The sequence below is a fragment of the Caretta caretta genome, chromosome 5, assembly GCF_965140235.1.
Source record: "Caretta caretta isolate rCarCar2 chromosome 5, rCarCar1.hap1, whole genome shotgun sequence".
Lineage (NCBI taxonomy): Eukaryota > Metazoa > Chordata > Testudines > Cheloniidae > Caretta > Caretta caretta.
In genome coordinates this window covers 76592017-76607413 of record NC_134210.1, presented here as the reverse complement: position 1 = coordinate 76607413, position 15397 = coordinate 76592017, and the positions used below count along the sequence as shown (strand labels likewise).

General features: G+C 39.3%; 1 protein-coding gene across 3 annotated transcripts in view; it reads right to left on the bottom strand.

The window, feature by feature from the left end:
* Positions 1-9216: 9216 nt before the first annotated feature.
* Positions 9217-15397, bottom strand: part of DMXL1 (Dmx like 1) — a 143557-nt gene continuing 137376 nt past the window's right edge. For all 3 annotated transcript variants that reach the window (XM_048850824.2, XM_048850819.2, XM_048850822.2), the window contains 2 exons: positions 12216-12433; positions 9217-11837 (listed from right to left, as the gene is read on the bottom strand). In XM_048850824.2, coding sequence (XP_048706781.2) covers positions 11613-11837; positions 12216-12433 — 443 coding nt within the window. In that variant the 3' untranslated portion in view covers positions 9217-11612. The remainder of the gene's footprint in view (positions 11838-12215; positions 12434-15397) is intronic.

Below are 15397 nucleotides of genomic sequence, written 5' to 3'. Positions count from 1 at the left end.
TTAAAGGGGTTTACCCTTCCCTTTATATTTATGACACTACCATTGAAAAGAACTGTATTCACATGTTCATTACACACCATTTGTTCCACATTCAATAGAGAATTACACAAGCAAAAACAAAAAATTAGTTCTGAGAAGGGACACTGAATACAGGATCAGGTGACTACAAAAACAAACAGGGATTTTGAAATTTTACAAATATTTTTAGATTTTTTTAAAAAACAATTCTTTTGTCCTCTCCACCTATGCACTCACTCGTAGCTGTCAGGTTTGATTGATCTGACTGCTGTATAGGTTCCCATTCCTTTAATTTTGAACAGCTTTAACAAAAACAATTTTCCTACTAAAGATATGGAGTGAAACTGAGTCAGCTGGCTATGAGTTTATGAAGAAGCTACTAACTTGAGAAACAGGTTCTAAAGGTGTTCAGGGTAAATACACATTAAATTTCTGAAGATGAACATGAATTGTATTTATCCTTATAAATTAAATTGAGGGGAAAATACAAGGAGTGTTTTCTAGCATGTGGTGTTCATGGAGCTATATTTGGTATCCTTAAGGTCATGAGTTATAGGTTAACCTTGTAATTTGGTTGTAAGTCTAGGGGAAATTCCCTTTAGAATTAGATATGAAATCACCTCAGTACATAATAAGTGAGTCCATTGTCCAAATTATACTGATATATCTATACATAACTTAAACCATTTAACTGGCATCACTGAAATGAAAACTCCTGAGGTATTAAAACACTATTTTAAATGTTGATTGTATTTCTAAAATAAATAACTGGACTAGTGGAAATATGGCCAGGCTGCAGTTTATTTTAGAAGTTGTGCTATTACTGAAGAATTACTTCTTTAGATTAGAAGAAGCTATAGTGCTCTTCTTTAAAACACTAAAATATCCTATTTGAAGAGGAAATAATTAAAACAAAGCAGGAGTTCATGTGAAAAACATAATTTCCCTTCCCCCATGCTCCCTTTCAAACTCCATGCTCCAGGGCCCATTTCAAGGGCCTTTGACCTGTCCTCTGGTCCATTCCCATCCTGCCATCCCGCATATATGTTCTTCCAGTTCCTAGCAGCATTGTGGGAGAGGGAGTTTCATGCTTCTCCCTGAGGCTTTAGTGGTCAGGGTTTGGTGTTTTCAATGCCTCTGCTTAGCTTTGATTCCTGATCAGGGAAACCTCTTGCCTGGGTGCCTTTACCAGGGCTGATCCCTGAAGGCGGGCTTCTTCATGGACCTGGTGTTTTGAATGTAGTGGATTTCAGTAACTTGTTTTTCCCTTTCAACTCTGTCATGTTTTTCTTCTTCATTCCTCTTTTCCCATCATCACTTTTTCAAACTCCGTTCTCTAGGGCCTGGTCTCAGTGTGCTCTTAAGCTTTGCTTTTGCCCATCCCACGTATGCCTTCCTCCACGTTGTATCAATATTGTGTGGAGAAAAATTCTAACTCCTTCTTCCTGGTTGTCGACTGGTCAGGGTTTGGTGTGTCGTTGCCATGGCCCAGGTTCGATTCTGGTTTTCCTTTTGCTGTCCTTCCTGAGGAGTAGTGAGGGTGAGTATGTACAGCAAGAATAGGGGAGAGGTGGCCAGCTGCAGGGTGCCAAGTGACCTGCGTCTGTCCATATGAAGTTGATGTTACAAGCTGTCAGGGTGGATAAAAATCAATAATTTTTAAAAATTAAATCAGATTTTTGGATAAAATATTTTTCGAGGAAAAAATCTATCTAAAGATATCTTTGAGCTAAAATGCATCTTAATTAAAACTATCTCATCATGGAATAGGGATTATAAATTCTAATTCTATAGTATGAGACAATATATTCATATAATGTTTAAGAGTCTATTGTCAATGAGTTCCAGTAGTTCACGGATTAGGGACCCAATCTTATGGGGTTCCAGGGGCTTCTGTATAGATTATTTAGGTTAATCTTTCTATCTACCCGATGGGACTCAGTGCTCAGTCTAGAAGATCCCATCAGAGATGCTTAGTTTTGCAGTTCTCAAACTGTGGATTTGTGTCGCCAGAGGTAACATGCTTGTTAACAGCAAAAATGTTTTTAAATAAATAAATATATAGAGGTGAGAAATAACAGACCTCAACCCTATTCTCTCTCTGCAAATTTATGTACACAGAGTCTCTAAAAGTGCAAAGTTTCAAAAAGTTAAATGAATAGAAGATTGTTGGGGGCGGAATAGATCTGGACAAGGAGAAGTCTGGAGATAAATGTGAGAAGGGAGGGACAGGCAGTAGAAACAAAAGTGAAACTGTTTGAGCAGCATATTCCAGAAGTCTTGAGGCCTTTCTGAGTGTAGCGTTCATTGATTTGAGATCTACCATACCATTCTCTCACTAGAAGGGAAAACCTATAATGGCAGCAGGCTGTAAACGAGACCCAGTTTGGGAATATTTTAATGAAGTTCCTCTACCTGTGGGTAAGACAGGCATGCGTGCAAAATACAAACAGTGCAACAAAGAAATGCAAGGCCTAGATGCCCAAACGAAGCAACATCATGAGAAGTGTTCCTTCTCGGGAGGAAGCTGTGTTGAAGATGATGAGAGGAACATGTCTGAACATGCCAGATCTTCAGGTTGGTAAACTTTTTTATTTCATACTTCTTTCCTAAGAATTGCCTGTCTTCCTTCTGAACTATTCTTGAATTCTCATGTTTGAGCAAAAAATATGGTTGTTACTCTATGGTACTATCATTTTAGATGCACTTGTGATAAAAAATAAATAGCTGAAATAGTCAGATCTTCTTTTTACAATTTCACCTTTAAAGTTACTGAGTGTCAGTGAATGCAATGAGTAATACTCAATGAGCAGTATGGTAATAATAATTAAATAACTGCATTGACTTATTTTGTTTAGGAGAATCCCTCCTCAACATACAGAATTCTGAAGACTATCCACCTTCAAGATCACCATCATTTTCTATAGTTTCAGAGTTGTCTGCCACTGATCGTGTTTCAGTCACATCACGTATGTCACATAGCCTCAGTATAACACCTGTAACAAAAAGGAATAAAAAAAAATCTCCATCATCCAGAAACAACCATAGGTAAGTTTGTGATAAGAACCAGCAGATTACAAAAAGAGGTAATTGATGAATAAATTGCCTGGTTTGTTTATGCAACAAACTCTCCTTTCTGTATGATTGAGAATCCACACTTCATTAATATGGTTCAGTCATTAAGACCAGGAGATAGTTCACCCAACAGAGCAGATGTCACAGGCAAATTTTTGGATAAAGTGTATGAAAAAGAAACTGAGTAGTGTGCAAAAGGTCTAGCGGGTAAAATTGTTAACCTGAGTCTTGATGGGTGGAGCAATGATCCACAATGTCCACAATGATCCTGTTGTATGTGCTTGTGTGACAACAGAAGAAGGCAGGTTTCAGAGGAACAGCCGTGTTAGTCTGTATTCGCAAAAAGAAAAGGAGTACTTGTGGCACCTTAGAGACTAACCAATTTATTTGAGCATGAGCTTTCGTGAGCCACAGCTCACTTCATCAGATGTGTTGAGCTGTGGCTCACGAAAGCTCATGCTCAAATAAATTGGTTAAACAGAAGAAGGGAATGTCTTCCTTACAGAAACAACTGATACATCAGGAAATGCACACACAGCAGAATACTTACAAGAAGGAGCAGTAAATGCTATAACAAACTGGGAAAAAAATGCAAATGTCTAGTACGCAGCTTGGTCACAGACAATACTGCAAATGTATCCAAGATGAGAAGAAATTATTTAGAAGAGAGTGAAGAGAGTCCCAAGCTAATAACATATGGTTGCAGTGCTTCCGTAACAACCACTTTGCAGCAGCTGCTCTGAAAAAAGTGGGAGGAACCATGCTAATTCTCCCACAAGATGTGCGATGGAACTCAGTAGTGGACTGTTTTGAGCACTATATCGAGAACTGGCCTAATCTGATGACAGTTTGTGAACAAAATCGTGAAAAAATAGATGTCACTGTCACAGCTAAAGTTCTCAACATTGGGTTAAGAGAAATGTTGAACACATGCTGAAGCCTATTTCTGTAGCCTTGAAAAAAATGCAGGGTAATAGCTGTTTTAGTGCCGACGCTGTTTAAATTTGGAAGGAACTGAGTGAGATCTTAAAAAGAGAAATATGCAATGACAGAGGTAAATTACAAGCATTAAGAAAAGAATGGGACAAGCACTATCTCCAGGTCATTTTCTTGCAAATATTCTCAATACTCAGTACCAGGGTCAAACCCTTAACTCCTGAAGAAGAGGAGTTGGCTATGATATGGACATCCAGCAATCATCCCTCCATAATGTCAACTATAATAGGGTGAACCATTCAAGAAATATGTTTGCTGATGATGTTTTAAAGAAAGTCACACCAGTGAACTGGTGGAAGTCACTTAAGCACTTGGATTCAGAGACTGTTGAAGTGATAATCTCACTTTTAACAGCAGAAGCTTCTGCTGGTGTAGAAAGAATATTTTCTTCCTCTGGACTAATTCATGCCAAATTGAGAAATCGTTTGGGATCTGAAAAAAGCAGGAAAGCTTGTTTTTCTTTTCCAGATTATGAACAAACACGAAAATGAAGGTGAAGACGACTGAGTTAGCTGCAGAAGCCAATATTTTAAGTTTCTCATGTTGACCTGGCTGACCTAGTCGATTTAATTTTTGTGTTTTTTTTATTTAACTTTTAGTTTAAAACAATTTTAACAAAAATAAACCTGATTTTAAAAAAACTTGAATGATTAACTAAATTCAAAAATTCATGTGCTTGTTTTGTTAAAATTTTATATGTTTGCTGTTGAAGAAAAAAATCTAGAATACATAACGTTGTTGTTTTAGTTAACTAGAACAATTTAAATGTGTGTCTGGTGATGTTCTCCTCCTAATACAGCACGGCAAGAAAATCCTCCAAATATTAATGATTAACCTGTTGAATTGGAGATAGTTCACCTCCCAATGACTTCATAAATATCTGCTTCAATTACCTTTGGTAAATGAAATAACCAAACAACCATTCATTTTCTGAGATAGCTATAAAACTAATCTGAAAAGTTTTCAAAATAAATCACTTTAAAAATATATAGTGTGTACCTTCTAAAAATGAAACCTACATCTATCTCTGAATTGTGAAGAATATGTATTAAAGGTTATAACAACCAACAAGAATGCACTTTTATGTAGAAATCCATGATTAAATAGTCTTCCTAACTAGTGATTTAAATCATGAATTAAATCAATTTGATTTAAATCAAATCCACCCTGCAAGCTGTTCTTTTATTTTGTTTTGCAGCTGAACTGAACTGTGCTGTCAGGGACCAGTGACCTCGAGGTGGTAATGCCTGGCTCCTTCTGACAGAACCTTCTTAGTTCCATGCTCAGAGAAGGTAAAGTGAGTCTTTTGCCATGGCCCTTTCTCCTTCAGACTTTCCCCTACCGCGTTTTGCTTCACATATGAGTAGTTGCCCAAGCAAAGCCCATGGTTCTTCCCTGATGGTCAAGTGGTGAGCGTTTGGTGGCCATGGGCTCTATTCATGGTCAAGGACCCTGCTTTGGTGCTTCTGCCAGGACTGATCTTTGGAGGCTGCTTTCATCCTCAGACAGGTGTTTTGAATGCAGCAAGTTCTAGTGTCTTATCGTAGAATCATAGAACCATGAGGTTAGATGGGATCACATCTAGTCTAACCACCTTCAGAGATATAGAATTTGTTGAGTCTAAACTATCCAAGACAGAAAACTTCCAGTGAAGGAGCTTCCACAAACTCTTGTTTTTCCCTTTCAGGTCTCTCTCTCTCTCTCTTTTTTTTCTTCTTCTTCTTCTTCTTCTTCGTTATTCCGTATCCCATGCACCCTCTTTCAAACTCCAACCTCCAGGGCCTGGTCTTGATGGGCTCCTGACCTATCCTGTGGCCAGTCCCTGTCTTGCCATCTCACTTATATGGTACTCCAGCTTGTTTCAGCATTGTGCAGATGGGGAGTTTCTTGCCTCTTATCACTGGTCAGAATTTGGTGCTCTCATTGCCATGGACTGGGTTCGATTCTCAGTCATGGAAGGCTTTTCCATTGTCCCTCCTCCTCAGGGATGGTAGGGTTGGTTATGTGCAGCAAGGATAGTGGGGAGTGGCCAACTTCAGGGTAGCCAGGAGGGTTGTGTCTGCATACAGGACAGCAATGCCACAAGCTGTCCTTGTGTTTCACCCTGTAGCTGAATTGTGCTGTGCTGTCAGGTGCCAGTGGCCCTCAAGATGGCAGTCACAGTGACAGGGTGAGTGATTTGGATTTGTTGGTGTCCACAACACAACTTAGGTATGATTCCTGGTCAGGGAAACCTCTTACCTTGGTGCCTCTGGCAGTGCTGATCCTTGGAGGCTTCTTTGAATGTAGCATACTCTAGTTCGGGGTTTGCCACATCGGGGTTTCCAAACTGTATGGAGGGCCAGGTAGGGGGAAGGCTGTGCCTCCCCAAACAGCCTGGCTCCTGCCCCCTATCCACCACCTCCCTCTTCCCGCCCCCCTCAGAACTCCCAACCTTCCCTGCTCCTTGTCCCCTTGCCCCCTCCTGGGATTCCCACCCCTAACTGCCCCCCAGGACCCTACCCCCTATCCAACCCCCCCTGTCCCAACAAGCCCCCTAGGACTCCAATGCCTATCCAACCACCCCATCCCTTGACCCCTCTTCCCCCATCCAACCTCCCCCTGCTCCCCAACCTCCCCATCTAACTCCCCACCGGGACCCCACCTCCTATCCAACCCTCCTGATTGCCCTGATCCCTATCCACACCCCTGCCCTCTGACTGCCCTCCCCAGAACCCCTGACCCATCCAACCCCTTATCCAACCTCCTTGCACCATTACCATGCTGCTCAGAGCAGCAGGAGCTTGCACCCGTGCTGCCCAGCAGGAGCAGTGGGCCAGAGTGCTGGCAGTGCAGCAAGCTGAGGCTGCGGGGGAGGGGCCGGGGGCTAGCCTGCCTGGCCTGGAGTTCAGGAGCCAGGCAGGATCTGGCCTGCAGGCCATAGTTTGCTCACCTGTGCTCTAGTTTCTTTCTTTCTTCCCGTGCTCCCTTTCAACCTCCCAGCTTCCAGGGGCTGTTCTCAATGGGCCTTTGATTTGTCCTCTGGCCTACCCTACCCCCGACTCCCACACACATGTTCCTCCACCTCATGTCAGCATTGTGCAGAGAGGGTGCCTCATGTCTTTTCTCCCTGCTGGTCCAGTGAGCCAGAGGTAACATTGGTATGACATGTTAGATTTCACAGCAGAATTAAGTGGAAATTTTTTTATTCATATGCTAGCAGATAATCAGCAGGGAGCGGACGAAAGGGTAACAAAGTTGAGAATGTGTTTTTGGAAATCCTTGCTTGCCCCCACACGTGGAATAGGAGGGATAGTTTATTCTGTGAGTCTATATTGTCTTTCTGTCATGGTTCTCAAACTGTTCTACATATAAAATCTCTGTGAACTAGATTAGTTTTATAGAAATGGAATCTATGGCTGAGAGGTTGAGCATACCCCAACTGTACTTAATTTTGGAGGGAAGGCACTAAAGCAAAAATTCTCAAATGCAGGGGTCGCGAACTGTCAGCCTCCACCCCAAACCCTGTTTTGCTGGTGGTAAATATATCAAGTGTTTTAAATTTATTTGGGGAGGTGGGGGGGTTGCCCTCAGAGGCTTGCTATGTGAAAGGGAGCACCAGTACAAATGTTTGAGAATCACTGCTGTAAAGTTACAAACTTTACAGTTGGTGAAACTTGGTGTCTCCATTTATTGGGTAATTACCTCAGAATTAAAGATTATATAGTTATTTACACAACAGGAATGAATCTCACATGAGTTGAAGTCTCTTGCATCAATGTTATGTCATTTTGGGCATCTTCTGATGTTCTACATTTGGACCTTGGCAGGTTGAAAGGCATGATTGTTGGGGAGGAGGAGAATAGATAGTAGAAAGAAATCAGTGCAGTAACAGATAAAGTGTGTGAAAAGGTGGGAGAAAAAAGGCAGATATACAGAATAAGGATAGAAGGCGAGTTGCATGGTGGCAATGTACAAAGAAAAATATATTAAAAAAAACTGAAGTGTTTCTTTAGTTAATATGAGCAAAAGAAAAGCAGTATCTAGTTACAAACAAAAATGGATTTTAGGGCAAGAAGAAGAAAGGGAGCAAGAAAATTACATTTTTTTTATTTTTCAGAAAGTTATTTGTTCAATATGCTGAATCTGTGATTTAGAAGTGACCTGGCTATTTCTAGTAAAAATAAAATACTTAGTCTCCTACCCTTTGACCATGTTCCGGCTGTGATTCTGTGCCCTTTGAACACTGTCACCCTCTTTTTATAAGGATTGACAGGTACAGTATAATTTGCAGTTTCCTTTACACTTAAAATAAGATGGTGGTACATAACATTTCAAATTCAAGGGCACCCCAATATTTGCTCAATATTGTTCTAAATATTCATTTCCTATGATTAGCAGCTGAGCTTCCTAAAATGCAGAACAAGAAAATCTCTCAAATGCCACATTAATGTATAATAAATACAAATATCCTTCAGACAGCATCTTTTGCTCTACAGGTATGCAGCTTCAGGTAGCTCCTCATGGTTTTCTGTTTTACATGTGACCCTATCTCAGAATGTGAGTAGATAATCAAGAGGGTTTTGGCTTCCAAATCAATTAGAAGGCAATAGTGCAAAACTAGTTTGGATCATAAAACAGAACTGGATTGGGTAGCAACACAAGGATGTGATCCCGTTAAATACTACAATTCACAACCTAAATTTAAAAAATTGATCCCACGCTTCTGACTTAAAATTGACTAACTTTAAAACCACACCTATATTAACTGTAAATACCGAAACAGGACACTTTTTGCTTCATTTGTGCATGTGACACCGCTTTGTGTACAATTATCTAACTGTAATTAGTTTCCTGTTGATTAGGTTCCTTACAAAGCCACAAGAGAAAAATTGAAAAAAGTGATTGTAAAAGCACAAAAATTAGCGTGTGTGTGTCAAGACCAGAAGTAGTCACCGAAACTGCTTTTAACTCAATTTTTCATATTGACTAGATTTTAAGTTGACAGTGTTCCTTTTTAAAAGGCACAAATACACCAAAAGACAACTCACTTTGTTACCAACACACACAAATTACTTATTGAAATTGTCAGATATCATGAAATGTATGATCTATAAAAAGTAGTTGCAACAATGGCATTCTAAAAGGTTGAGTCTCTGCATGGTCATTTATTTTAAAGATTATGCATCTGGTAAATACATCATGTTTTTACATAATTTAATGTTTATTAGCTTACAATAATTATAAACTTCACTGAAAATACTCATTTGTTCCCAGACATTGCTTTTCTGGTATAAGCACATAGGTTTGCCAAGTAAACTGAAGGAAAAAAGTGCAGTTCTGCTCAGAAAGATGACTAAAGTGACAGTGAAGTTCAACATCTGAATGACTTCTATATCAAATCTGCTCAGTTTACAAGTGAAAGGATGGCTTTCCCAAATTGCCAATGCACTTAACTGAGCTGGAAATCTGAAAAGTTAAATTACATTATTCTGGTTTGCAATTAACAAATTCTGCAAATGAAATTTAGGCCCAAATGGTGAAAATACTTAATTATGCACAGTTGAGTAATCTCAGTTAATTCAGTGGGGATGTAAAATTATTTACATGCCTAAGCATTTACAAGATCAGGGTTTTAATTGTGTTAATGCATGAGCCACTGATAGCTATGTGGGCTTTGTGATTCTAACAGGAATAAGTATTACCAATATATTGGTCACTAAGCAGATATAATAATGCACACAGATCTAGTGAGTAAGACGGTGCCATTTTAAGCCAGCCACTTCCGTTCTGTCACTGTACTTTAAACTTAGTCTCAAGACATGAACAAAATGTTAGTGAAACTTTAATTATTCTTCCCTATATTAAACAGCTGTAATAATTTTGAAATGCTGTCACAGGTTTCTCCATAGCACAAAAAAAAAAAAAAAAATTGCTGTATTGCACAATTTGTAAATTCAGGTTATGTGCATAAAAACCATCTTAGTGTTCACATGGCAATTTGCTAAACATACATTTAAAACTATAATACAATTTACAAAATTTTTAGACAATTCTACTCTTAAAAGTATCCTGAGAATATTACAAAGTTTATTTTACAAGCCCTTCATTTCTATGCTTTGTTTATCCCCTCAATCGGACAAGTTTATTTTACATGAAATATTGTTCCTTGCTTTGTTGCTGTATTTTACAATGTATCTTAACAAAATAATATACCATTTTCATTTGAGTAACTAAACAGCTTCGTATCTAGTCAAATTATAAATTTCTACATTTTTGGAATAGGTCAGGAAAAGTAACAGAAAAATGATTTCAGAAACAGTGTTAGCTTGTTAAAAAAGATTCAAAGGCTTGTGCATTTTTAATATTTTGGTCAGGTATTTAGGTTATGCTATTTTACATTTTGGCAAAAGAAAAATCCCCAATATCTTCAATACATTTCTTTGATTTTTAATATAATTTGTAAATCTACAGTCTATTTTATACAACTAAGGTCAAGTACTTCGCTCTTGTATTTTTATTTGCTTTTTTCTTTTTAAAGGTGCTTAGAAAGATAGACAAGTACTGGAAACAAATTCAGCATCTTTTGGCTAAATACAAAAGTCTCACTGGAAAAAATGCAAAATATTTAAGTTGCTTCCTCTCTTTACAGTTACTTAAATAAATACCCTTTATCTAAAGATAAATTCTAATTTCTTATCCTATACACACCTGTCTGTAGTTTGTCTAGTCAAGATTAAAGCTTCACACATGTAATCTTTATACAGTTTTATTAGGAAGATATCCATGTATTTGCATATTTTGAAAAGGGGGAGTTCAGGGTTAAAAATATAGGCTTTTTTAAAGGTAAGACTGCCATTCTGCTGACAGTGTTTCAAGCTATAGCATAGAAAACCCAAGTTATGGAATATCCTTCAGTTTCTTATACCTTGGTGAGAGAAAAAGGGCTCAGGTGAGTTGCGGAGGTAACCAGCTTGGATTCCACAAATGGGAGGGTGATCGTGGTTCATCATATCAGTGTCCCAGGGGCCAGTTCCTTCTATGGCATAAGCATCTGCTTCAGAGGCGGAGATTTGCTTATTTTCTAGACAGGGGCAAACACTTATCCATGGCTGCCAAAGAGTAAAAATTTGTAGGGAGACAGTTGTCAGAGTAAAGGGGTATCGTGCTATAAGGTTTCCATCTGGACCTGGCCTGGGAGAAGGCTAAGTGTTCAGTGTGAGAAAAGCTCTGAACAGAGAGGTTACCACAAAAGGGGAAAAAAAAACATTTCAGCAACATATTGTGTGTGCACATATATTATAAATATATATAATATATATTTTACAGAGTCATCTATGATTCCTACATTAGGCAATATAATCCAAATCTGAAGGACTTTGTTAATCTTTAAGGCATCACGGACTTAAGCTCCAGGAAATAAATATGAACACAGGAAAGCAAAAATCTTTGTGGCACCAATTGTAAAAATATCATTGGTACATGACATTTGTTGGCATTTCCATGAAAAATATCAGAAAAGTTACACACAGTATTGACAAATATCAGAGCATAAATTTCACTTCATTTTTCAACACTTCATTTACTGGGCTAAATTGATCAGGCAGGATTCTCATTTTTACTGTTCCATCAGCTCCACAGGAGAATATGTGATTTGCTGGTCCTGTCTCAATCTGCATGACCCCTGTCCCAATGTTTCTGAAGATTGACTGTCGAGCATGCTCATTGATGAAAGTGTGAAGAAGATTAAAGGTAGATAAACTCCATACCTGAAAATTATTAAAACAAATAATCAGTAATGTTTATGCTTTCTCAACTCACTGAAAATCATTAATGAAAACTCAGACCACCTAGCTTGATCAGATGTTTTTCATCTTTTTTACAGTAATGGCACATTCATACTTGGTCTTCATTTTCAATCACTAATATTCTGATAAATATTTAAGTATAAAAATGCCATTAAGGTAACATCAAGGTTGCACAGTTAAACACTGAAGTCAGGAAATGCAAAAGTTAAGACCTACTGAATGATCCATTTCCCTGGCAATGAAAAATTCTAGTTGAATATTTTTAAAGAGGATTATAATTTTGCAAATACTTAGTATGAAAAAATTATACAATGCCTTGTCCCACCAAATTAAAGTTACCTTTATATTGCCTTCTGCAGATCCTGTAACAAAGTATTCTTCTGCAGGATCCACAGCAATTGCTTTAACTGGAGAATCATGACTCTGGAATAGCTGTCGTTGTTGCTTTTGGCGAAGATCAAGTATACAAGTAAAGCCTTTTCTGCCTCCTGATATTAAAAGCTGATGTTTTGGAGCATATGCTAGCACAGTTGCTCCACTATCATGGCAGATAAAAGCTAAAATACAAAACAAAGGACGTTAGAGAACATAATACATTAGCTTTAGCCTCCTCTTCAGCACTAATGGTTTAACACAATAGCAACAGGAACAGGTTACTGAATTAGATGGAGTAGTGATCTGATCCAGCACAACAATTCCTATCTATGATAGCGGCCAGTTACAGATACTTCTAAGAAAGGCACAAGAAACCCTGCAGTACACAGTTAAGAAATAACCTGCCCACAGGGAAAGTTTCTCTTACCCCTTCTAGTTATAGGTTGTCTTATGTCCTGAAGCATGAGGGTTTCCTCTTTCCCCAAAAAACTTTTTAATCCTTGCTAGTGTAATGCTAGAGGATATCCATATAAATGTTTAATCTTTCTTTCAATCCTGTTAAATTTAGTCTCGATATCTTGTGACAATGAGTTCTACAGACTACTTGTGCACTGTTAAACATATTTCCTTTAATTATTTTAAAGCTGCTGCCTTTGTTTCCTTGAATATTGTTCCTGTTCTTTTGTAACCAGAATTGGTAAACAAGAGGTGCTTGAACCTTATCAGGACTGCAGTCCGAGAAGGAAGATGACAGTAATCAGTAGTGCTGGCCAAAACTCTTGAGTGTCTATTTCATGGACTGAAACCAAGTTTTCCAAAATTTCCAGCAGACTGGAAATTCTGAACAATTTCATTTCAGAAACACCAAAACATGCTGTTTCTGAAATAAAATATGCTCTCCAGATTCCCTGGCAGCTGCTGAAAGAAACTGACATGATTCTTGTCAGATCTGCTGCAGCCCACCACTGAATAGCATTAATGAAACTGACCAGTGAAAATGTACCCCCCCACCATCAAAAAAAATGTCCTTATCTGGTACAGTAACTAACTGGAATTCTTTGAGATCGTGTGGTTCCTGTATGTAGTCCACTGTGGATGTGTTGTGTTCTGTGCACTGGATACTGGAACATTTTTGCTAGCAGCTTCAATTGGCCCATGCCTGTGCCCTCCTCCTCATGCTCCAAACTAAAATCATAAAGGGGAGGCATGGACCCGACCAGTTCCTTTTCTATTACTAAAGGATCAGAAGCAGAGGGGAAGGAGAGCATCACAGTGAAACACAGATGAGGAACACACACCTTGAACAACTCCAGTTACTGTACAAAGTAACTAACTTCTCTTTCTTCAAATGATGGTCTATATGTGTTTTCCACGGTAGGTGACTGAAACAATATTCACTGAAGAGGAGGAGGGTGTGAGGACCTCTGTGGTATCGATGACCGGAGAATTACTATGCCAAAAGATGAGTCAGCTGCCAAAGCTTGCACCAGGACATAGCATCTTGTAAAGGTATGAACGGAAGCCCGTGTTGCTGCTTTACAAATTTCAGTGAGAGGAACATCACAGTGAGACTACTAAAGCAGCCTTGGCACTAGTTGAGTAGGCTCTCTCACACCTTAAGGAAGGGAGTGTCTGTTAATTTGTAACACAACAGAATGCAGTGCAGCCTGAAATCCACTTTGACGAACAGAATATTTTGCCTTTTATCAGGTCAGCAAAAGATATAAAAAGTCTATTTCCTGAAATATTTTGTTCTTTTTGTAGGTAGAACACCAGAGCCTGATGGACAACTAGAGAATTAAGTCTCCAGTCCTCCCTGGTAACATACAGCTTTGGAAAGATGACAGGTAACTGAATTGTTTGATTCAGACAAAAATCTGAGATTACTCTTGGAATAAATTGAGGGTGAAGTCAAAGAAACTTTGTGTTTATGGAATACTGTACGGTAGATCAGCCATATGGGCTCCCAGCTCTCATCCTTTTCTTGCTGAGGTGATGGCCGGCAGAAAAGCAATCTTCACAGACATGTGGGTCAAAGAGCACAAGGCCAGGAGTTCAAACAGATGCCTTAATGCTGAGAGGATCAGGTTGAGATCCTGTGATGGAATAGGCCTTTCAGGAAATAGTCATCCCAGGATGGGTGAAAAAGGAGTGATTATCATTTGGAGGATGACTGGCACTGACAGCTGCTAAGTGTACCCAGAGGAAGCTAAAAGGAAAGACGATATTCCAATAAGTTATGGATCTCAGAATCCTCAGGGTTACCTGGCAATGTTGACACCAGACAAAAAACCTTTTCTACTTAACTAAGTAGCATTTTCTAGTGGAGTCCTTCCTTCTATTGTTAAGGATGGCCTGAACTGCTTTCAAACATGTCCTTTTTAGGTTCAGCACCCACCCAAATGCCAGGCTGTCAGGTGGAGGAAAGCCTGACTGGGGTGCCTGACCTTGCTCCCTATGCTGGGTCAATAGGTCAGGCAATAGGTCAAGGGAGGACTGGATACTGATGAATGGCATGCAGATGTTGAAGGATGTTGGGGAACCAGAATAGCCTGGGCAATCAGGAGGACCACTGATCCATCTTGCTTGATCTTCCCGAGAACCTGAGGCAAAATGGTTGGTTTGAGAGGCACGTGTTAGTTGTCCTGACCAACAAGTAGTACATCTCTCCGGAGCCCTGACTTTAAGCCCCTCAGAACATTAGATTTTGTCTTAAGAGAACAAATAATGCACAAACAGATCCCAAGACCTAACCACCTTTCCCCTCCCTTCCCCCCATTGTTGAAATATGCTCTGCACTATGGAATCATGTTGCTTCCATTTGCAGTCCTCGGGGAAGTGTCTAGTGCAGCTGTCTGCCAATGTGTTGTGTGTCCCTGGAAGATGCACTGCCTACAGCGTGATTTGGTGGTCAACACTGACCAGTTCCAAAGACTGACATCTTCTAGAGAGATGGAGCTCACTCATCCTTGTTTGTTGATGTATGCTTGTCATGTTGTCGGACATCACTTGAATATGTAGCATTTGTATGAGTGGTAGGAATAGTTTGCAGGCTTAGTAGACTGCACACATTATTAGGTGGTTTATGTGATCCGAGACTCTTGGGAGTCCACATCCCTTGTGCTGTATACTCAACTAGATGGGTG